Source organism: Dunckerocampus dactyliophorus, chromosome 5 (assembly GCF_027744805.1).
Source record: "Dunckerocampus dactyliophorus isolate RoL2022-P2 chromosome 5, RoL_Ddac_1.1, whole genome shotgun sequence".
Taxonomy (NCBI): Eukaryota; Metazoa; Chordata; class Actinopteri; order Syngnathiformes; family Syngnathidae; genus Dunckerocampus; species Dunckerocampus dactyliophorus.
The window spans coordinates 32,667,161-32,691,360 of record NC_072823.1 but is presented as its reverse complement, the minus strand read 5'-3'; the positions used below and the strand labels follow the sequence as shown (position 1 = coordinate 32,691,360).

The 24,200-nt window shown below is 43.6% G+C and overlaps 1 protein-coding gene across 6 annotated transcripts; it reads right to left on the bottom strand.

The window, feature by feature from the left end:
- Positions 1 to 546: 546 nt before the first annotated feature.
- Positions 547 to 23,963, bottom strand: lmo2 (LIM domain only 2 (rhombotin-like 1)). 6 transcript variants are annotated; one of them, XM_054776488.1, is made up of 3 exons: positions 23,012 to 23,963; positions 14,119 to 14,412; positions 547 to 13,102 (listed from the first exon to the last, which is right to left on the bottom strand). In XM_054776488.1, the coding sequence occupies exons 1-3, from the start codon at positions 23,125 to 23,127 to the stop codon at positions 12,877 to 12,879; spliced, it is 636 nt and encodes a 211-aa protein (XP_054632463.1). In that variant the 5' UTR covers positions 23,128 to 23,963; the 3' UTR covers positions 547 to 12,876. The 6 variants fall into 6 exon arrangements, with proteins under 6 accessions (XP_054632463.1, XP_054632465.1, XP_054632464.1 ...); XM_054776490.1 differs by having other exon boundaries at positions 14,119 to 15,913; positions 23,666 to 23,963; XM_054776489.1 differs by having other exon boundaries at positions 23,666 to 23,963.
- Between the last annotated feature and the right edge of the window lie 237 nt (positions 23,964 to 24,200).

The window sequence follows — 24,200 nt, the reverse complement described above, 5'->3', positions numbered from 1 at the left end:
TGGCAGAAGCAACAGGAGAAGTTTCCTTCTTTGCTTCGGAGCTGAATAACACTGACAAGTTAACAGACTAGTAGCGAACGGAAAAGAAGACGGCTTTGTTTGTGTTGAATACAGAAGATGAGGACTTTGATGGATTTGTGGATGAGGATTGATGAAAAATAACGTGAGTACATTCTAAAATACTTCAATTAAGTACAACTCAACTCAGTTTTGCTCCCGCTGCCGCATGCATGCTAGCGTATGTTTTTTTTTTTATTGAAGCGTCGCTGGGAGCACGTCCTGTTCCCAGCCTACTTTGCGGTAATGTTTTGGTGCAAATGCTCTTAAAGTTACATGTTTGACCAGGAAATAGCAAGCTCAAAAGAAGACGGCTTTTTTATGTGGAACAACTGACAGTTTGTGTGGATCTTGTGAATGATTGTGACTGAGCTAGGACTCAGTAATTAAAGTCTACACACGACGGCTTCATTGATTGAAAAACGAAACTTTTCCGTTCATGAAGCTTCTACTTGAGTTGGTAATTTGGCCGCTATATGCGGTCAGATATTGACCAAGGGAGACAAAATGGGTGGCCGCTGGCCGCGTTGGACAGGTGACTGCTATACACAGGGTCTATAACATGTACATTTGCTGCGGGGGATTTTTCAGTGGCCGCTATAGGCAGGTGGCCGTTCTATAAAGGTGGCCGCTAAGACAGGTTTGACTGTAGTTTGCACGCATTGAAATCTCTTCTTAATTAGTTTACTTTTCTTTGTGTTAAAATTACTGTAGTCATGGGCCCTAAACCAAGTCTAAGTGAGAAGAAAAAAGGGAAAGCGTCCAGCTGTTTTTTTGTGTGTTTTTTCACTGTCTTGAGTGAGTGAGTGTGTGTGAACGAAGGCCAGCTGAGGACAAACTGTGCTTTGTAACCCTCAGAAGGAAATAACTATAAGATTAATCATCTTAGTCGCAAGACAGTAACGTTAGCCAGTGTAAATAGCTGAAAATTGCCAAACACGCAAGTGAGAAGTGCGGTTAAAAACGTATTGTCAGAAATGTTCATAGAGTCATCCTTTGTTTGAATGATCTCTTCTGGAACAACAAAAAGGTCAACCTTACACATAGTTGAAGTGAAAGCAGTTTGTGTGTCATCTTTGTGTCTGTTGCTGGAGGTGCTGCATTTGGCTATTATTGAGTGTAGTGCATCTTGCCTAGTTGTGTTATTTGTGCCAATGTTAATTTGTTGTGGGTTGCGCTGGAGTGAGGCTATCTTGGGTGTGGTCCCAGAGAAATTCAAAGTGCGTCAGAACGTTGTCTTCTCTGTAGTGGGGGTTATGAACTAGTTGAAAGGACAGAATTGCAGTGGTTGAATTGAGAAGAAAATTGTGTGCAATTTGCTGTGTGATAAGTCTTTTGAGACTTCGTTTTGTATTACTTTGAACTTAGTGAATCTTGTCAAGCTGTGTGGTTCTGCCAGTGACCGGATGTGAAGTGAATAACTGAAGGAGGTGTTGAGCGAGGGGACGCAAGGGGAGTGGCTACAGCCCTCCCTCTGAGTGTTTGAAGAACCTTACCTTTGCTGCAAATGGCAAGGAAAACAGAAAGTATGATCTCAGATACAGGCCTGGCATACACCCTCCAGGGAGGTATACCGATCCGGCTAATCAATTGCCAATATTAATAAAAGGAACACAGGGACAGTATATTCCTTGGCAAACACTTGATCTTGAGGGGTTGATCGCCAGGCTGCCTAGTATCCATGAGGGGGCCAGCAAATGGATAAGGGCGTTTGAAGAAGAAACAGTGGGTAAAATACTGGCGCTTGGAGATATCAAGGCTGTGTGGGCACGAGTGTTGGGGATACCAACAATGGAAAATGTGCTATATCTAAGTGGCCATCGATGGATGCAAAATCCTGAAGCGGATGGAATTGAGTTCAATCCTTATCACAGAGACTTGTGGGGGACACTGCGAAGGGAGTATCCGATCAAGATTGATCCCAAGGCCCTGAAGGGACAGCCACTTACGGAAACAGAGAACCCTGCCGAGTATATCAGCCGCCAGCTCAAACGGTGGAAGCAAGAGACTCAGGAAGAAGTTGGAAATAGCCCACTGATGACCACACTATTCAGAACAGCAGTGGTTGAAGCCATGCCAACTCCAGTAAAAAGTAGACTGGAGGATGTTGTGGGACTGACGTCAAAGTCACACAGGGAGTTCTGTGATACATGCTATTGAAAAATACAGACGAGATGAACAACGGCTGAAAGAGCAAGACCAAGAAGTTCAAAGAAAGGTTGCCCAGTTGCAACTTGGGGAACTGTCAAGCAAGAACAAAAAGAAAGCTCAAGCCTCAGTCGGGGATGCAAAGACAAGTGTGGAGGCACCCGTAATGCCATTTCCAGCTCCACCTCCAGCTCCAGTGCCAACAACAGTACCACCAGCGCAAGCGCCACCTGTCATCAATGTATATGCTCAACCAAGAACAAATCAAGCGGCGCAAAGGGGAAGGCAATATCAGATGGGCTGAAAAGATGGATCAAGAAGGAGGTCGCAACAACAAGCTACCCGTCCGCAAGTACTTCCCAAAGTCTGTTGGGGATGTGGACAGCAAGGACACAATCGACAGAACTGTCCAACCAATCCATGGCCGGCGCATAATTGGGTCAAAGGAGGCTATGGAGATCAACAACCTCAACAACCATTGAGCCAAGGTCCAAATTCAGAACAGTCATATTCGGGTCCAGTCAACCCATGGGGAGGTCCAAATTATTGTTATTAGGGGTGCCCAGAGAATCCTGCAGGGGAAGGTCAGCTGCCAATAGTAACATCTATAACTAAAAAAGAACCAGTAGTTCAAGTTCAAATCAAAGGAAAACAAATACCAATGTTGGTCGATACTGGAGCAACCTACACTTGTGTAGGTCCAAGTTACGCCTCACACTTCCCCATGTCTGACAAATTTGTCAAAACAGTAGGATTCTCGGGAAAGCTTCAAACAATACCTATGACGGCTCCAGTTCAGCTAACAATGGAGGGCGAAACAATGACATTGCCAGTTCTGGTATCTGAGCAGACACCAGTAAATTTGCTAGGAAGAGATGCTCTATGCAAGCTGAATGTAAACATTTCTTGTACGCCTGAGGGAGTGAAAGTAGATAGAGTGAAGGAAAATTTCCAAATGAATGTTCAGACAGCGCGTGCAAAAGTATACTGGTTAGGAGATATATCAGAACCAGTGCTGCAGGCTTTCCAAAAGTGGGAAAAGTACAGTACATCTGTGCTCAAATTCCAAAAGCGTCAAAACCACGGTCTGAATACAATTGCACAGTCTATTTTGATCCATCATGTAGCAAAATCTGTGAAGAACAGTGGGAAACACAAACTGAAGGCCTGACGGTGTCATTGACAACAGAGTATATCATAATTGGGCAAGAGGGTGCAGCGTTTAACGTTGAGTCAAATCCTTTCCTTGCACAATGGTACAACGTGCCCAATTCGGCACCACACATAACCTTGTTGGTTAACAAAAAATTTGCGTCAAAGGATTTGGGGCCAATGATGAAAAATGCGGCCAAAATAACTTGGAAAGCGACTGAAAATCCACAAATTTTTGTGTCGCCAAATGAGACAAAGATAAAAAATTTTGTGTGGTACCCATATGGTTTCAAAACCAAAAGAAGTGATCATTACTTCATTTGACGTACCACAGATGCTGCAAATCCGTGAAGGTGAGAGTGACTTAAAACAAGAAATGCTCGAACACGTCCCAGAAAATCTATGGTCAAAACATGAAACAGATGTAGGGTTAGTGAAGTCAGCAAACCCTGTTAGAGTGGAGCTTAAACCAAACATGAAACTTCCAAGACGCGCACAGTACCCTCTGAAATTAGAGGCAGACAATGGTATAAGCCAAACTATTGAAGGGCTTCTGAAAGCGGGAGTATTAATTGAGACACACAGTTTTTGTAACCCGCCAATACTACCTGTGAAGAAAGCAGACAAATCCAAGTACCGGCTGGTACATGATTTGTGAGCAGTGAATGAGATCGTCCAGGATAGTCCAGTGGAAGTACCAAATCCACATACTCTCTTGACAAATGTTCCACCTGAAGCTAAGTTTTTCACAGTAATAGACTTGTGCTCAGCATATTTTAGTGTTCCGTTACACAAAGACTCTCAACATTTGTTTGCGTTCACATATCGAGGAAAACAATATTGCTATACTCGAATGCCACAGGGGTTCAAACATAGTCCACATGTGTTTAATCAGGTGTTAAGAGAGGACCTTGAAGGGTTGCAACTCAATAGCACCCTTTTACAGTACGTTGACGATCTGTTAATATGCGCACCGACACTCGAGGACTGCCACAGAGACTCAATTAAGTTACTTCAGAAGTTGGCTGAGGGGGGGCATAAGACCTCCCGGGCAAAGTTACAATATTGCCAGCCCCAGGTCGAGTATCTGGGAAGAGTTATATCACACGAAACAATCTCAGTGGGACCCTCTCAGTTGGAAGGAGTGAGCAAAGTGCCACTCCCTCTTACAGTGGGACAGATGATGACTTTTCTAGGCATGACTGGTTTCAGCTCAAACTGGATAGTGGACTATGCTGTCAAAACTGCACCATTGCGAGAAATAATAAAGGAGGGTGAGACTCAGACATTGAGGTCACCGCTGAAGTGGACCAATGAGTCCAGAATTGCGTTTGAAACAATCAAACAGGAAATGCAAACAGCTCCGGCGTTGGCAACACCAGACTATGGCAAACCGTTGTTTTTGTACGTGTCAAATAGACATAACATGTACGCATCTGCAGTGTTGATGCAAGAAACCTGTAGTGGTCGAAGGAAACAACCCCTTGCATACTACAGCACGAAGCTGGACAATGTGGTCCAGGGTTGGCCACCATGTTGTCAAGGGTTGGCTGCCGTTCATTATGCGTATGAGAAGGCATCAACAATCATAATGGGACATCCAGTGACAATATATACGCATCATAAAATTTCTGAGCTGATCCACCAAAATAAGTTTGTGATAATGCAGGCTCGATGTTTGCAGTACTTGCCACTGCTGACGTATCCAGATGTCACCATTAAAAGGTGCGCAACGGTAAATCCTGCAGACACAATTTCATTCAGTTTTGAAGGTGAGCCTCATGAGTGTGTGCCAGAGGCAATGAAGTACACGAAGTTAAGACCAGATTTGGAGTCTACACCTTTGTTAAATGCAGAAGTGACATACTTTGTGGATGGATCGTGTTACAGAGATCACCTTGGCAGCCATGCAGGGTTTGCAGTTATCAAACAGGAAGGAAGTGATTTTGTGACAATAAAGGCTGAGAGTTGTGTACAACCATGCTCTGCACAATTAGCTGAGTTGAAGGCTTTGACTGAAGCGTGCAGAATGGCCAAAGGAAAGACAGCAAATGTGTATACGGACTCGGCGTATGCACATGGAGTGTGTCATTTGTTTGGGGCAGTGTGGAAGCAACGTGGTTATAAAAAAAGTGATGGTTCACCAATACACCACCAAAAACAGATAGTTGATCTTATTTCGGCGATGATGCAACCAACAAGGCTTGCTGTTATCAAGTGTCAGGCACACAGGAAAGGAAATGAAGATGTTGTGCATGGAAACAATGCAGCAGATGAAGCAGCAAAATTGGCTTCTAAAAGCCAGGTGACTGTTTTGGCTCCATTGGTGTCGATAGAACCAGTTGCTACGCCAGATGACATTGTGTCGATGCAACAAAATGCAGGGCTAAGTGAGCACAGTTTGTGGCAGCAGAGAGGAGCTTCAAAAGATGAAAAAGGTCTGTGGAGATCACATGAAGGACTGCTTGTTGCGCCAGTCTCATTACTTACAGTGCTAATATCAGATGTGCACAGTCCAGATCACTGTGCAAAGGGGGAAGTTGTAAGGAAGATAAAACAGCAAGGATATTGGTCACCATATTTGCAGTCAATGATAGATGAAGTCTTGGGACAATGTGAAGTTTGTGCACAGAACAATGTCAGAAAAGGCATAACTCCACCCATTGGACACATACCAGTTCCAGAAGGATCATTCAAACATCTTGTGCTAGACTATGTAGACATGATTAAATCGGTGCATGGAAAGAGGTACATGTTAGTAGTTATTGACCGATTTAGTCGTTGGGTTGAAGCGATGCCGTCTAAAGATCAGAGTTCAGAAACTGTTGTTAAATTCCTGTTAAGAGAAGTAATTCCGCGGTTTGGAATACCATCAGAAATAAGTTCGGACAACGGTCCGGCGTTCGTGCAAAAAGTAGCCAAAGGAATCCTACAACAGTTGCGGATAAGACAAAGGTTGGGGTGTGTCTATCATCCTCAGTCCCAGGGAATGGTAGAGAGAGTAAATGGGACAAAGCCAAACTCAATAAAATTTGTGCTAGCACAAAGTTAAATTGGGTGGATGCACTACCACTTGCACTAATGAGTTATCGCATGCAGACTAACAGAATGACACATCTAACACCGCATGAAATGCTTACGGGTCGACCCATGCCAGCACCACATTTGAGAGGGCCTTATAAAGGGTCCCCACTTGAGCAGTTGCAAAATGAACTGAAAGATTATATAAAACAGTTAACTGCCATACATAGAGCTATCTATGTGCAGGAGAAAAGCAGGGCACCTGAGTCCACGGAGGTGTCAGACGGCCTGGTGGTGCCAGGCGATCAGGTGTACATCAAGGTGTACAGGCGAAAGTGGCACAAGCCAAGACGAGAGGGACCCTATAAGGTGGTGCGAGCAACACTGACGGCTGTCCAAGTGGAAGGGAGCACAACTTGGTAGCATTTAAACCACTGCACCAAGCTATACCAACCAAGGGGACCCTCCAGCTGAGACGAGCCATCCATGAGGACCACGCCAGCCGAGACGAGTCATTCCTGAGGGCTATAATCGAGGGAGCCAGATCGTGCGGGAGGACATCCATCCAGGAGGCAGGCTATGAGGAAGGGGTGAGATGAGCGCCCTCCTCCAATATGTGACGTGCCAAGTCACCACCTCGTTTCGGCAAAAGAAGCCCCTCATCACAAAGGGTCCCTCCAGATGACATCGTGCTGATCATCGGCGGGTGATCGAAGAAGGGACTGAAGATGGCCAACACCATTCTTACAGAGGCACAATAATCCTCTGGGCGGTGATGATGTGAGCAGAAACATAGCTCCCGACCTTGCCCCACACCAAATCACTGCCCATAACACATTCCCCACTTCCCCGTGCCCAGTCTTCAGGACAAGCAGGCATCAAAATCCCCACGAACTTAATCTTTGAACTTCTTTCGGAAAATGAAGACGGTGAAATGACGGGTCTAAGAGACATTATTATTTGTTTTGGGGGTTTGGGACCCCCAAAAGGGGGGAATATATTGTAAAATGATTCTTGTCCTGTGAACTCCAGAGTACCTTTTGTTCTGTGAAAGGCAGTTGAACTCAGGCCTACGTGACTGAGGGGGAGGTCATCGTGACCGAAGTTATACAAGATGTGTTCCAGATGTTATGTGATTTCAAAATGTCCTGCCAACAGGTCCAAGGAAGGACGAGGTTTTGGTAATCCACGTCATTGTTATTGTTCACTGTGTCTATTTAAGGGTGAACGGAATAAACGGGGTATCCCTTTTCCCTCAACTAGATACGAGTTGTGTTGTGCCTCTTATTACTCCACAACATTTTCACCTCATATGTGGTGTAAATGCTGATACTATGTGGGAATGCATGAAGGTAAGTTTGGATGACTTATTGAGTGCTAATGTGCACATTTGTCTCAAGGTAATTAATGCTAGCACACTGCCTTTTACCACACACGTCAAACAGCCATGTCATCATCTCTCTGGAAACACTTGGCTGGAACTTGAACTGGTGGATGGTGGGTCACCATTCATTTTGTGCTTTTAATTTGATGTTATTCATGTCTTTGTCTCCACGGAACATCAGGCGCGAGTAGAAGCTGTCGAATGCTTGACCCCCAATAGGCAGAGACAAAGCCACGGAGTGCAAAAAGTAAGGGTACTTTAATAATATAAACAGGAGAAATAAAAGGCGACAGAGGAAAGGCTCTGTGACAAAAGGTGCAAGTAGTCCTGGTAAGTAAATTGTTTAAGTCACAGCACTGTCTTGGAGACGAGAAGCATGGATAACAAAGACAATAATAATGAACCAGCGCCGCACATTCGACCACACTGGCCTTTTATCCGCCACAAATGTTAATTGGCCGCAGGTGCGCGGCCACCAGGCGAGAAGCGGCTGCCTTTTCCTCCCCGGAGAAGGCACAGCCCACCAAAATACTAGCGCAGGACAGGGGACCTTCGCTCCTGTCCTACAGAACGTCACAGTCTTAGTTTTACACAGTACATAATGAATAAGAAAAATTAGATCGCTATAATGTACAACCCCCCCTCCCACCCCCACCCCGTTCCACGGGAGATTTGTGGGAACACAAGCCGGTCCGTGGGTCAAAAAAGGTTGGGGAGCACTGCAGTATATCACTTCTTCACATGTCTGTGCGTGTTGCTTTACAAAAATGCATGCAGCCAACAGCACAAGACATCAAAAACATCAAATCAGTCTTTCTTAAAATTGCAGTTTATTGAATACATTGAAAAGTTGTTGTCAGGGTGGGCGTGCATCGCTGCAGTCTTTGATGTTCCAAAAGATGACTTCTGGGGGACTCCAAGTCAACCTATCAAAAATGTTCAATTATTATAAAAAGAGCCACCAAGAAATCCCGAAGAGTTTATTTGCGATGTAAACATCTGCTTACTTTTATTGTCATTATTAAAAAAAGCACACACTTCAAAAACAATGCTATTTTGTGCAAACATTGGTCCAAACATTGGGATAATTGAATCCACTTGTCAGCATACTACGCTGAAATGTGCTCCAGCCTCTTTCTGTTTTTTCTTTGCGACACCTGGATTTGGATTTTTTGCATTGAAGTCGCAGAGACTAAAAAGTGGCAAGAGGTTAACCACTGCATTGGCCACCACCAGGGGGCACCTCAAAAGTGGTTCACCGTTGCAAAAAAATGGCTAAAACAATGGCCAGCCACAGTTTTTACAGGCATTTACCACTTTAGTATTGGTGGACTACTGAGGCCACCGCAAAGATGGAAGAGCTACTTGGACATTGTCCATATCGAAATTTACAATTTAATTTATCAAAATAATATGCAGCCTATATTTTCTTTTGTGAGTACTAGGCTTGGATAATGTCGATGGAATAGAAGCTCCAACACTGCATGTAACACACACGCATGTGCATAACGTATGCTTGCTGTCCGCCAATTATAGCAATTTGGCAAAGTTTAGCTACTAACGTAATCATAACCACGCAATCACTCCAACTTGTCGGTCACTCCTCTGAGACTGCTGTGGTGTATGTGCACGCTAAACAACATACACTGTAATCCCTTGTTGATTGAGGGTATTGAAGGAATGACACAGGACTATATAACAGAATCAGGATTTTTCTCTTGCTATTATCTGAGTGAATGTAAAAAAGATTACATGGCCCATGTTGCATACTCTGGTACAGTAGGTGGCGGTATGCATGAAGCGTGAAGTCATGGTCGCAGCAAGTGTTGCAAACTCAGTGACTTTGTCGCCAAAACCGGCGACATTTCAAACCCTCAGAGGTGACTAGCGGCAAATCTACATACTTTTTGGAGGGTTTTTTTGTTGGAGAGTTTTCTGGTGTTTGGGGACTTAAAAGTGAAAGCACGTGTTGACCTGCAGCAAGAAGGACTTTGCTGGTTGATTGTCAGTGCTACATGCATTTTGTTTTGTCATTGTTTGCTGCTCGTCAGCCTTAGTTAACATATCCTATTGTACTTATCTCTTTTATTTTTATGTCCACAGAGCCTTTTTGTCATCTTTTGTCTCCATTCTTTCTACACAACTGTGAGTACCTGCACCTGCTTGTGGCTTATGAAAGACCTTCACCTTCACTTCGACTCTGTCTCTGCATGCTGGGGTCACGACCATGCGCCACCGTAACAATTAGAGCCCTCTAGACATTAGATAACACCCCTTTAGTCACTTTTACACTTCTATGACCCAATATAGTCGATACAGTATACTAACAGAAAATAAGACACAAATGAGACTTGTACATATTGCTGTAAATGTGTTCCAGTGCTTACGGGAGCTGAGTGGGGGACGGAACAAGAAGTGACGTCAAAGTTTAGCTCTAGCATGGCATGGGTTACAGTTGCAAGTGTGGCAAATATAGATATTGATTTGTTCAATCTGTTCTTTGAAACCAGGGGTGCCCATTACATCGATCGAAAGCAGGGACGGACTGGGACCAAAAAAAGGCCCTGGACTTTTCCCCAAATAGGCCCACCCACCACCCGGGGGCCACCAGCAGGGAGGGGTTTTTTGGGGGGTCTATATAGTTTTGAAATCGGTTCCAGGCCAACGCATTAATTAACTGCGGCGCATAAAGAAATTAATTTGCGGTCATTTACCGTGTCTCCTTATTTCTAATATAGCCTATTTGTCAAATACACGGCGTGTATTTTTTCAGGGCAATAAGCCATTATTGATCATCAAATCTCACTCCCTCTGCCTCAAGAGCTGTGCTGAACATGCGGCCGATAGTCCAGTCCAGGTACTGTGTTCGGTGCGGGCAGGTGCGAAACAGGGCGGGTTACAACATCCGCGGTCAAAAAGCTCTGTAAGCTTCCTACATTTTCAAGCTTCATTCGCCAATAACTTTGGTTTTTTCTCTTTTAATTTCTTCTTCAAATGATCGTTACAGCACCATCTGCTGGTAGGCCTAGGTGTTAGACTGTTAGACAGGGCCGGTTGACCGAAAAAAAAAAAAGACCAATTATCGGCCGTAGACTGGACGGCCGTTCTGGACTTTTCCAGAACTCGCAGATTACCAGTCCGTCCTTGATCGCAAGCTACAAGTAGATGGCCAAGGTAGTTTGGGTCGATCACTTTGCAGATGTCTTGTGACGTCAGTCAGCTGACATTAAGCTCCCTTCCTGATTAACTCTTGCTTCCTTGTGGGGTTTCAAGCCACACACGGACATGCAACTGTCATCTATGTTCTATGTTCTGATTTGGGCTAAATTAACTCAGCGGTGAGATGCTTATATCTACAACAAAAGTTCTTCTTTCACTTGTAGTGAAGGTTAGCTATGTAGAAAAAAAATGTGTACTGTTTGATGGCTTGGCTTGGCGTCATGAACTCCACTACGTAAATCAGTCTTTTCTTCACATCCGCTTCTTAAACTATTATTTCATGACGAAATGGAAAATGTGCCCACTGCTGAAACCTTTTTAATATGTTGTCTTGACTTGGGCTGCATTGTCGTTTGTGTCACATCTGTCATGTTTGATAGCAAATGCTAACAGGACGTAACTTAAACTGTGCGTCTCGATGAACGCTGCATAGTTATTACCGGTACTCAGGTTCTGTACGCAGCTCTTGATTGAATGTAATTATGATGTCAAGTACTTTTACCTCATTTCCACTAAGGGCTGCTTACGAAAAAATCAAAACATGCGGGGGCGCGTTTCCTTTTTTTTTTTTAAACCAACCAAGTGTTTAATATATATATATATACAGTATATATGTATATATATATATGTGTGTGTGTGTGTGTGTATATACAGTACTGTATATGTATAAATATACTGTATATATATATAATATATTTATTCATTTTATCAGTGACAAAGTGTATTATTATTATTATTATTATTATGGACTGTTTCTCCTTACACTACTTTTTGGCTGGGTTTTTTTAAAAAAAATTTTACAAATACTAACGTTCTACTTGTACATTTTCTTTTCATACGAAAAGAAAATGTGACTTATTCCCATAATATTTTGATGTTATTGTCATAATATTATAGCATTTACTCAACCTAATTTTCCTAAAATGTCTAATTAATTCTTTGGGGGTTTTTTTTGGTTTTTTTTCTTTTTTGACAACGTATATCACAACTTTTTTTTTGCTGTTGTTTTTTAAATGTTATTGTTTAATTGTATTTTTAGAATGTGCCGAGGGCCAAAAAAAAGCAGTCATGGGCCGTAAATGGCCCCCGGGCTGCACTCTGAACACCCCTAGATTACCTGTAAACTTTGAAAATGTGAATGTGAAATACTAATCATGAATATTTCTAACAGTATTTCAAAGTTTCCTGGTTAAATTTGATATGTTTTACAGAAAGGGGTAGATCATTTTGTAACTGATATACATGTACCGTGTAACAGACATAAATAAGTATTCATATTTTTCTTTTATCAATAGAAATGCACTATTTATTTTTTTGTATATATTTATAGTAGGAGGTAGAGTATATCTTTAGGACTTTTAAAATCATTTTAAAAGTAACTCACAGGCTGAACAATTGTGCGCACCCCTGCTTTAAACCATTATTACTAACATCTGCGACCCAGTGGTTGAAAAGTTGTTTCGGAGCCGAAGAAGGGCAGCACCTTTAAGAGAAGGTTAAAACCCAGGCTTCATTGGCAAAGTTAAAAAAGCGATATAGTGTTATTATAGTTTGCAGGTTGTGATATGGACCCCAGCCGAGTAGCTCTACAATGGCCACTATTGGGGTTGGCTTTGGTAGTAAACTGATATTAAAGTGGAAAATGCCTGTCCTTGTTTTCGACACTTTTCATCATGGTTAACCACTCTGAGGCTCCCACTGGGGGTGGCCAGTGCACTTTTGGATCTTGGTGTCTCTGGAAGTAAAAGGCCTGAGATGAAGAGCTGCCTGCCATATTTGGCGCGACGTCTCGCTTGTGTTGAAATGTTTCCGCGGGAATTGGAGATGCATGGCGAGAGACAGGCTGTGCATTCATGATTTCCTCACTAAAAAGTACGTACATCGTCGAGTTCTTCCTACACCACGCTGTTATTGTTGAGTTTCGTCCACTCAAAGATGTCCTGCTCGCAAACAATGTCTGAGTTGATGAGCAAGTAGCGGTCACCGACGCAGAAGTGCTTCTGGCAGGCAGCGCACTTGAAGCATTCCAGGTGATAGACCTTGTCCCTGACACGCATGGTCATTTCAAACGCTCTTATCCTCTTCTCACAGGATGCGCAGAGACCATCCTGGCCGAAAAGCCTTTGTGGAGAAAGACATATTCAGTATTACTGTCAAGGGAATACATCGCTATTTAAAGATTTTGTCTCTTCTGAACATAATCATTCCACAGCAACACACTTACCAATACTACTAATTTCCGGTGTACTGTACAAGCCGCTACTTTTTTCTTAAACTTTGAACCCTGCGTCTTATACAACGATGAGGCTAATTTATGCCCATGTTCTAATCTCCTAGACTTCACAACGGCTACTAATTGTTTAAATACTGTGCCGCTCGTGAGTCAGTGAGGAAACGGTATCACTTTCTTTGGCAGGAGCCAATCATCACGAGCTGCAAGGGAACTCGCGACGAGCTTGTCAAGCCATCGGAAATCGCAGGAGGTCATTGCTCATAACAGCCTGACTCATAGTGTCATTTACAAAGAAGGCTATACTCATCACACAGCACCTTAACACTCAAATGCTAGGTAAGAAATACACAAGACAAGTACCAATAAAATAAAAAACTATTTTAACTTCTTCCGATAATGCATTTCTTCCAAGCAGAGCAGTTCATTTGGGAGCTCATGAGCTCCCTCTGGTGGACGCAGGCAGCTGAATGAATCATCGCAGTGCCCCGGCAGCCATGGCCAATGAACTGCTCTGCTGGGAAGAAATGCATTATGGGAAGAAGTTAAAATTGTTGTTTTGTTTTTTTTATTTTAACCTTGTTTTGGTACTTGCATTGTATATGTCTTTGTTACCTTTTGAGTGTTAAGTTGCTGTGTGATGATTTTAGCATTCTGATTGATGCTGAGCTCTTATCAAATACACTTCTGCCACCTCATGGGTGTTTATGTGGCTTAAAAGTGCTCTGAAATGGTAATGCATTAGGGAAGAGTTGCATCATCACCCCTCTGTCTCTTGCGAAAAAAAACCTAGAAAAGGTTTTAATACGTTGTTGGGATCGGGCGGTCGGGATTATTATATTATTATAGAGTTAATAAACATAATGTTATGGTCATAATGTCAATAATGTCAGGAAAGCAGACCAACCTGAGGTAATCCCTGCGGCATAATTTCCTTCCCAGTTTGTAGTACAGCCGGCGGCCGACCTCCCCGAGCCGACAGCCACACAGATCACAGCTGAGGCAGTCCTCATGCCAATACTGCTCGATGGCCTTGAGGAAGAAACGGTCGCCGATGTTCTGCTGGCAGCCGGCACACGTCAGCAAAGATGGAGGCATCTGCAGGACCTCATCCACTGGCTCTCTGAACAAAGAAAACAATGCAGTGGTGCCTCCTGTGGAGATCAGGGGTGTCCAAACTTTTTCCAGCAAGGGCCACATGCTGAAAAATACAAGGATGCAACTTTGCCACTTTTATATTTTGTAAAGCAACACACGTGGCGATGCTAAAATACATTCTGTATTTCAAGAGAAAACTGCATCTCAGCTTTTGTACGTGAAAAAGCATATTATTAGGGTGAATTTTGGTCTTGTTCTGCCATCCCCATCCATCCATTTTACTCCGTTTATTTGAGACCGGGTGGCGAGGGCAGCAGTCTCAGTAGGGAAGCCCAGACTTCCTGGTCCCCGGCCACCTCATGCAGCTCCACCGGGAGGACACCAAGGTGTTCCCAGGCCAGCTGTGAGACATAATCCCTCCAGCAAGGCCTAGGTCTGTCCCGGGGCCTTCTTCTGGCCGGGCATGCCCGGAACACCTCACCAGGGAGGCTTCCGGACTAGATGCCCGAGCCATATCAACGGGCTCATCTCCATGTGAAGGACAATCCATGACAATTCTGAACAGAATGGATGACAAAGGGCAGCCTTGGCGGAGGCCAACGTTCACTAAAAACAGGCTCGACTTACTACTGCGAACATGCTAACCACTAGGCCGCCGTGCGTTTGTTTGTTTGTTTTTCTATTTAAACTATATTTTTAGAATGTTCTGCCACAAATGGGCCCTGGGCCGCACTTGGGACACCTCTGTTCCAAGTCATCCAGGTACAACACAAATCAAAGGCAGCTAAGGTCCAGTGTTTTATTAAACCGTCTAATCCCACATTGAGAAAGTCAATTCGTGACAGTTTATACCCCATTTTTCACTGCTTGTTCCTCTACTTCTTCTTACAGCTCATTTCTCAACTGATTCCAACCAATCCAACATTTTTACTCCAATTTCATATTTTTTGTGACAATTTTCCAACGGAAAATTAATGGGCAACTTATGTGGCACCCCCCACTGGTGGAAAATAATTTTCCATTTTCCGTAACATTCCCAGTAGTGATGTTGAATATATATGTTGAATTGACATGACGTGACGCTGTAATCTCGCGAGAGTGTGCGTGACGTGCGGAATACAGACTAGCGGAACATAGCGCTCTGGAAAAAAAAAAAGACAAACAACTACTAAAACATCCGCAAAGAATCTCGACGCAAAACCAACATATTAAACACCTTAGACGCCTAACCAAGCCAAAAACTGGAAGATCTGGAGGAGTACATCGACGGGTGCTTCGAACACGTAGTTATGGGAAAATCACCCAAGACACCAAACCCCAAACGGAGCCGCCCGGAGGACTCACCTGGAGAAATATCTCCGCCAGGCACTGACATCAGAGACATCCTTGAGTCCATCGACAAGAGGCTGATTTGCTTGGACGGCCGCCTCGCTCTCGTCGAAGTACTTCACAAAGAATTCCAGGCCATCCGTGAATCTCTGGAATTCAGCCAAAACCAGATCGTCTCCTTGGTCACGGAGAACACCACCCTCCGCGACTCGGTGAAGTCCCTCACCGACGGAGTTTCACAACTCGTCCAAGAATTCGCGGAATTCCCGAAAAATCTGAGGAGGACCCGGAAGAATCGGTGAGGGCCTTCATGGCGCAACAACTCAAACTCCCAGCGGACGCCATCCAAAGCATCACTTTTCACCGCGTTCACCGCCTGGGAGCCAAGAAGCCAGAGAACCGTAGGCCGAGACCCATCGTGGCGAAATTCGAACATTTCAAGCAGAAGGAACAGGTGAAGGGCCGGGGGCCGGGAGCTGAAGGGGACGGACTTCAGCATCAACGATCAATTCCCCCGAGAAATCCTCGACAGGCGCCGACGCCTGTTCCCTGTTCGGAGGAAGTTCATCAACGAGGGATGCCGAGCTGTCATCACGGTGGATAAACTCTTCGTCAATGGACAACTTTACCGCGACCAGGAAGTAACACCGTGGCTGTATTGATATGGTAACTAATGATCTATCTCAACCAGGTAACTTTTCTTTCTATCTCGCAGCGCACACACTTGTAGCATTTGCATGTTACTGTCTGCTCCCACTTTACCCCCCCCCTTTTTTTCTCTCTCTATCCCACTGTATTTCTTCTTCTCTTTCTTCCTCTTCTATTGCCCCCTCTGTCTCGTTTTCTCCCCTCCTCATATTGTCACATATCCTCTTGTCTGCCAGCTGTCTCCTTCATCAGCATCTCCTCACAGTGACATCATACACCCTCAAAGTCCAAACCCAACCAAATTCAAGGTATCCACACAAATACACACACGTGCACGCATTCTCCTACACATACACATCATATTCTACTATTGATATGGATATCACAACTACTCACAAGCACGCTCATCTCACTTATGCATAAACCCACATCACGTCCTCACTTTAGTTGGCTTAGTTCATTCAGGATTACTATGTTACACTTTGCCTATGTACAAATTAAGCATACATTTAAATGTACTGTATATACTCCCATTAATTTTTACTTCCAGGTACACATACTTTGCATTTGATCTTGTTCACACACACATCACTAAAGCTATTCTAGGATGAACTCACTACAGTTTGTCACTTGGAATGTCAGGGGAGTTGGGTCGATAGAAAAAAGACAAAAAATGTTTAATCATTTGAAGAACACCCAAGCAGACATTGTCTTATTCCAAGAGACTCACATGTCCAAGTCAGCTGTCCATACACTTCACTCACCACAGTTCCCACACACATATTTAGCAAGTTACAACTCCAAACAGAGAGGGGTAGCTATTTTAATGAACAGGAGGGTGAATTTTACACTCCACAACACTATTCCAGACACAGAAGGGAGATATATAATAATGAACATATCTGTTGATAATGAACATTTCTGCATTGCCAACATATATGGTCCGAATGTTGACCACCCCTCCTTCTTTCATGCCTTCTTTTCTTCTCTCTCTGCACATTTGGATACAAGTATGATCTTGGGAGGGGACCTCAACTTAGTATTTAACCCAGAAGTGGACAGGTCTAGCCCAGCCGGGAGACATCGTGAGTCTCAATCAACATCGATATTGAAGAAATACATGAATGATTTTGGTCTTTGTGATGCTTGGCGCTCTTATCACCCTACTCACAGGGAATATACTTATTTCTCACCAGTGCACCACACCTACTCTCGTATTGACTACTTTTTGACAAGCAACTCAGTCATATCAGACATCTCAAACATTCACATACACCCTATCACCATTAGTGACCACGCCCCCGTCTCTCTTTTTCTCACTAACCAAACAATGAGCACTCCTACTAGATGCTGGAGATTAAATACATCATTACTAAAAGACTCAGACTTCCTAAAATACTTTGAAAGAGAGTGGACAATGTTTTTAGACTTCAATGACCAACCCGGGGTTTCGGCTAGTATTCTGTGGGTGGCAGCAAAAGCAGTAATGCGCGGAAAAACCATTTCATATTCATCATATAAGAAAAAGAAAGAGATTACTAGAATCAGAGTTGGAGAAAAAAATCCAACTCCTCGAAGCAGCTCATGCTGACTCAAAGGATGAGCATATCCTAAGTAACCTAAGGAAACTGAAACTAGACTTAAAAGAAATTACTGACAAGAAAATTCAGTTCCAACTGCAGAGACTACGTTTGGAAAAGTTTGAGCATGGCAATAAACATGGAAAATACTTAGCTAACCAACTAAAAGTCAATAAAGAAAAAAGCTCTATTTCCTCCATTAGAAACTCAGGAGGTCACATCACTCACCTCCCGGAGGAAATTAATTACATCTTAGGAGCTTTTATAAAAATCTATATTCACCTCAGATTAAACCATCTCTCCCAGATATCGAAACATTTCTCAACACCATAGAATTACCAAAATTAAATGACGAACAGGTGACCAACTTAGATGTACCCTTTTCATTAATAGAACTCCATAACGCTCTACACCGGTTGCCGAATAACAAAGCACCAGGACCTGACGGTTTCCCTGCCGAGTTTTATAAAACATTCTGGTCATTACTATCTCCAATATTTCTTAGAATGGTTTTGGAAATTAAAGACAGTTCATGCTTGCCTCCAAACATGAACTCAGCTACAATCAGTCTCCTGCTGAAACCGGATAAGGACCCAACACTACCTTCCAGTTATCGTCCAATTTCACTGATTAATGCAGATCTTAAAATAATATGCAAAGCGTTAGCTATAAGGCTGGACAAAGTTACCCCTCATATAATACACCCTGATCAATCAGGATTTATCAAGGGGAGAAACTCAACTAGCAACGTACGCCGTCTAATCAATCTGATTGATTACTCTATCATCCATAATTTAGAAACCACAATTGTCTCATTGGATGCTGAAAAAGCATTTGACAGAGTAAACTGGAAATTTCTCTTTGCAACACTACAAACATTTGGCTTTGTAGATTCATTTAGAACATGGATTAAAATACTATATAACACCCCGAAGGCCTCTGTTCGGACCAACAATCACATCTCTCCAGAATTTACTTTACAAAGAGGTACGAGGCAAGGGTGTCCACTCTCTCCCTCACTATTTGCTATCTTTATCGAACCTCTTGCAGCTGCAATTGGACAACATATAAATATTAAAGGGATCCACACCACAAATGTTCATCATAAGATAAGCCTTTATGTCAGGGGTCACCAACGTTTTTCCTTGTGATAGTTACTTTTACAAAATGAAAATAGCCAAGAGCTACTCATTTTTGTAACATTTCCTTTCAGGGCTTATTTTAAACCCAAACAAAGCGAATTTGCTTGTTTTACCAGAACATTAAAAAAATGCTGGTGTCCACAACTCACATTTTGTATTTCAGAATGCATTCTTTCTACTGTTCTTTCTTTATTAACTGAAAACCTGAATGAAAAGCAGGCTGGAGGGCGCCTCATGTGGTCGTGGGGTGCTACCTGGTGCCCGCGGGCACCACGTTGGTGACCCCTGCTTTATGCTGATGATGTATTACTCTTCCTAGATAATTCACATTCCTCACTTCACGAATCTATCTCACTCATTAACAATTATAGCACCTTCTCAGATTACGCCATTAACTGGTCTAAATCCACAGTACTGCCCATCAACTTTGGTTTCCAGAGCACCCCCTCTATACCACTGTGTTCAGGGAACATTAAGTATTTGGGTATTAACATTTCCTCCAACCTGTCAGACCTGATCCGCTTGAATTATACTCCACTATTGAAGTCAATAGAGGATGATCTTGCACGTTGGAGAACCTTGCCCATCTCACTTACAGGCAGAGTATCCACCGTGAAAATGATGATTTTACCAAAGGTTAATTATCTGTTTTCCATGATCCCCACCAAACCATCTATAATTTGGTTCAAGTCATTAGAGTCATATATAAATAAATTTCTTTGGAAAAATAAGCCAGCACGAATAAGTCTCAAAACATTACAAAAATCTAAAGAATATGGGGGCTTAGAACTCCCAAACTTCCCCAACTACTTCCTTGCAAACAGGTTACAGTATATCTTAAAATGGATCAACCCTAACCCATTGGATTATTTATGGCTAGACATAGAACAATCACTTAGCCACGAAATTCCAATTTGTAACCTGCCCTTCATTAGCCAAATCCTCCGAAAAAATAATTGTTTTAAAAGTATAAATATAAGCACCACTAAAAATAACAAAATTCTCGCTCACTCCTTGCCAATACACTCCCGTCTGGAATAATCCTGACATCTTGCTTAAAAAGAAACCATTAAATTTCCCAACATGGCACGAAAAAGGAATAAGTTGTATGAAAAATATAATTATAGGAAACAACTTTATCTCATTTAACGACCTTGTTACACAGTATGGAATAAATCATAACAAATTTCTTGAATACATACAAATTAACTCAGGACTATATCATGGGAAAGCAATACCAATATTGACCAATTTTTTAAAATATTTGCCCCTGAGGGTGTGGCCTGGTGTCTTCCTGCTCCCCGGCGGTCCGCGCTCTCCGCGCCTGTTTCCTGGATCGTATGTCTGGGACCCCAGGGTCCCCGGCTCCGCTGCTCCTAGGGTTACCAACGGGGCATAGGGTGGGGCTTCCTGGTGTCGGGCAGTCGACCACTGTGTGTGCGTGCGTGCGTGCGTGTGCGTGCGTGTGCGTGTGTGTGCGCGCTTGAGTGCGTAGGAGTGTGTATGTGCGTGCGCGTAGGGGTGTGTATGTGTGTAGGAGTGTGTATGTGCATGCGTGTGGGTGCGTAGGAGTGTGTATGTGCGTGCGTGTGTGTACTTTTATTTATTTATTTATTTATTTTAGTTATTTATTTTTGGGGGGGGGGGGCATACAGGGGTTTGCTCCGTGGGGTCGGGTGCTGCGTGATACATCTCTGCCGCCTGTGCCTCCGCCGGGTGGGTGGAGGGTGTGCCTCCTGCATCCCTTGGCGGGGCGGCCCTGTATCGGGGGTCGGGCGGGGGTTGGCCCGGGGCGGGCCGGGCTCCGCTCCCCGGGGGTGGGGGTGGCGGTGGGCGGGATCTGGCGCTTCCGGCGCGGGCGGGCTTCTTTCCGGTTGTGGAGGCGTCTCTGGGCCTGCCGGTTTGTGGCCCCCGCTACCAGTCTGCCTTTGCGGGGTGTGATCTCTCGCTGGTCTCAGGGGTTGGCAGTCCTCCGGCCCGCCGGCGCCCTGTCCATGGCTGGGATCCCTTGCTGGTCTTCCCGGGGGGGAGGGCTCTCTGGGCTGGCTCTTGGGGCACTGATCTTTGTGCTGCCTGCCCCTGTGGGCCTGGTGGCCTTCTGGCGGCCGGGGCCCGGCCTGGCTATTTGGGGCGGGGTACTCTGGGAGGTGGAAGGCGGCCCCTTTCCTTTCATGCATTCTCAGTGACAATTACACGCCCACACATTCTTGCACCTTTATATATATATGAAGTCTTCCTCACATACAGAGATACCTGTACATATGCACACTCACAGTACATATTTTTTTTTCTTTTTACAATGATGTGCATTACAGTCATTTTCATCCTGTTCACTATCATGGATAATCATTTCATTACTACTATTATGTGTGACTGTTTCAATGCAGTATTATCATTGTGATCACTATCATAGTTCATCATTTCATTACTACTATTATGTGTGACTGTTTCAATGCAGTATTATCATTGTGATCACTATCATAGTTCATCATTTCATTACTACTATTATGTGTGACTGTTTCAATGCAGTATTATCATTGTGATCACTATCATAGTTCATCATTTCATTACTACTATTATGTGTGATTGTCATTGACAGCGTTATCATTGTGGTTGTTGATATTGTTTTGTCCTTTGTCCTTATGTTCTTGTTCGTCTTTATAGTTGTCACAGACATTTATTTGCTGATGTAGGTTTGTATGTTTCTGTTGTTCTGTTCTTGTTGTCACAATTGTTGTTGTTGCTGCTGTTGTCCTTGTCTCTTGTCTCTCTTTTTTTGTCCCCCTCTAATCCCCGCACACACGCCCCCCTTCTTCTCTGTCCCCTCCTGCTCCGGTCCGGTCGCTCCAAATTTGCTTAGTAACAAGCATCAAAGTCAAATAAATTTTGTATAACAGGGGAAGTGTATATCACACTTCTCCCTGGCAGAGTAAATCTGTTGAGCACTTGACAGCATTTAGATCTACAATTCTATCTGCTTTAAAGGCTGGACAGGACAGGGGTAAAAAAGTGATGTTGAATACCACTGACTTTGTGGCCTAATGCGAGTAGACCGTATCAAATGCAGTAACATTTTCTGAAATGTTGGCTTTTCCACCATATTGAATGGTTGCATTGTTTATATTTACTTTCCTGACCAAGCGCCTCACTAAGCACTGGCTGTCGGGACGAAGGGTATTTTTTTCCCCAGTTGGTGCTTTGGGTGCTACGTAAAATGGTTGCCAAACTTTTTACAGTGGCGTACGCCTTTAGACATTTGACTTGAAGGCACCACCTACTGCTGCACACTTAAAAAGCAAAAAACATTTTTACATTTATTAAATTTAAATATTACACATGATGAATTGGGTCATTTATTTTATAGTAAGTAATTCTGGTTCAGAAATGTGCATTGTGTATGGTCAAATTTGACATGAGCACTGCTAAATAGGTAAGAGGTGAATTTCTCTCGGAGATGAATAAAGTATGGAAGTACTGGTCCTACACATCTTTTATTTCAGCCGGATGTTGGGATCCTTCCCTTTGAATGGGCCCAACTTGAGCTTCACTTTGGTCCACTTGCAATCATGCATGTTAATTTGATACCCAATAAGAAAGGGAAAGTTGTACAAACGCGATAAAGCAGCAAACGTACAAGAAGAACATACAAACAGCGATTAAAACCTCATTTTCAGGGGAATCTCCTCTCTCTCCCATCCTGACACACGACATTGACAGGGATGGAAAGAACAAGGTAGCTTTCATAACACTTAGGTATTCACAGAGCTCACACAGAGCAATGAAGAACTTCATGCCGGCTCCCTTCCTTCTGTCTGTTATGACTGCGTGCTCTGCGATGTGAGGCGTTCAGGTGCGCTCATAATTGTGAGTGTTAGACGCTAATTGGTTTTCATTTTTATTCACGAACCCCCAGTGACAACTGGCCTACCCCGCTTTAGGAAGCTAGGTGCTAGACGATTCAGGTGTCAACTTATTGCCACCCCCATGTGTGTAATGGTCTCACCTTGGCCACCCCAGTGACGAATGTCTGGCTCCGGCGCTGCTCCTAATGCACAATCCTGCCCTGTCATTTGTCTTTCTCTTCATGACATACAGCAGCAACGGCCATGTTTCACACATAGTGACAAGTGGTGATTAATCATGATTGATTCATTCGAAAACTGTGGTCAATTTGATTACAACTTTTCATTACTTAACAGCAATAGTTAGAGTATATGTTTTTAGAATATATTACTGAACGTATTGCTTATTTATTAAGATAACTATTCAAAACATAATATTGTTTAATTTATGCAGCAAAATATATTGGAAACATTAATAGGTCCTTTTATTAACTCATCGACAATCGGGTCGGCCAAGTTTGGATGTTGTCCACACGAGGGAGCCATTTGACACAATTACACTGCACTGCCTCGTTCCAGCAAAAAGGTCGCTTTGATCAAAGTGGGAAAACAAAACGTTGTTGACGTGGATTACCAGAGTCAAGTGTATACGCCTTAATATTCTCCATGAAAAATGGATATGACAGAATCCAACTTCTGCGCCACATTAAATGTAAAACTCAAATAAATGTCGTAGCTCATAGCTCTCATAATGTGAACTGCTGCCCAGAAGATTGCTTGTCTGATACGATGACACTGAAATGTGTCCCACTCACTCATTAGCTTCCAGCGTCTTCCTCTCTATGGTGGAAGACATTCCTCGTCAAGTGGTGTCCAGAAGGGGCTGCACCTCCGAAAACCTGGCCTGTCCTCCTCAGTGTTATACGACTTGGAGAAAAATGATCGTCAACCAAACACGTCTCCTCCGGTGGTCATCATGTCACAAGGTCAGCGGCTCAGATCACCTTGCTAACTGTGGCTGCATGCGCAGGAGCATCGTGGATAAATAGGTCGTGGACGCCGGAACCGCCCCCCTCCCTCTACACCCTCGCCCCCAAGTCTGTGCTGCTTTCGTTTCCCTCTTCCTGCTCACGACTCTGCGTGACAATGGCAGGAAATGAGCCTTAAAGTGGCCGTTGAACGCAGCACACACTCTCTCCTGCGTCGTGACAGACACTAATGTAATAATAATAATAATAATAATAATAACAACAACAATAATAATAATCATCATCATAATAACGTGTACACGTGCGCGTTTTAACTGATAACTTTCATAATGAGACATGAATATGAAGGTCTTGCTTGATG

Coding starts and splice junctions, on each gene's coding strand:
- lmo2 (XM_054776488.1), bottom strand. CDS start 23,127: ATGTGTGAAACATGGCCGTTGCTGCTGTATGTCATGAAGAGAAAGACA. Junction 14,413..23,011: donor TCGTCACTGGGGTGGCCAAG/GTGAGACCATTA, acceptor TGTATTTTTCAG/CATGTGGCCCTTGCTGGAAA. Junction 13,103..14,118: donor TGCCGCAGGGATTACCTCAG/GTTGGTCTGCTT, acceptor TTCTCCACAAAG/GCTTTTCGGCCAGGATGGTC.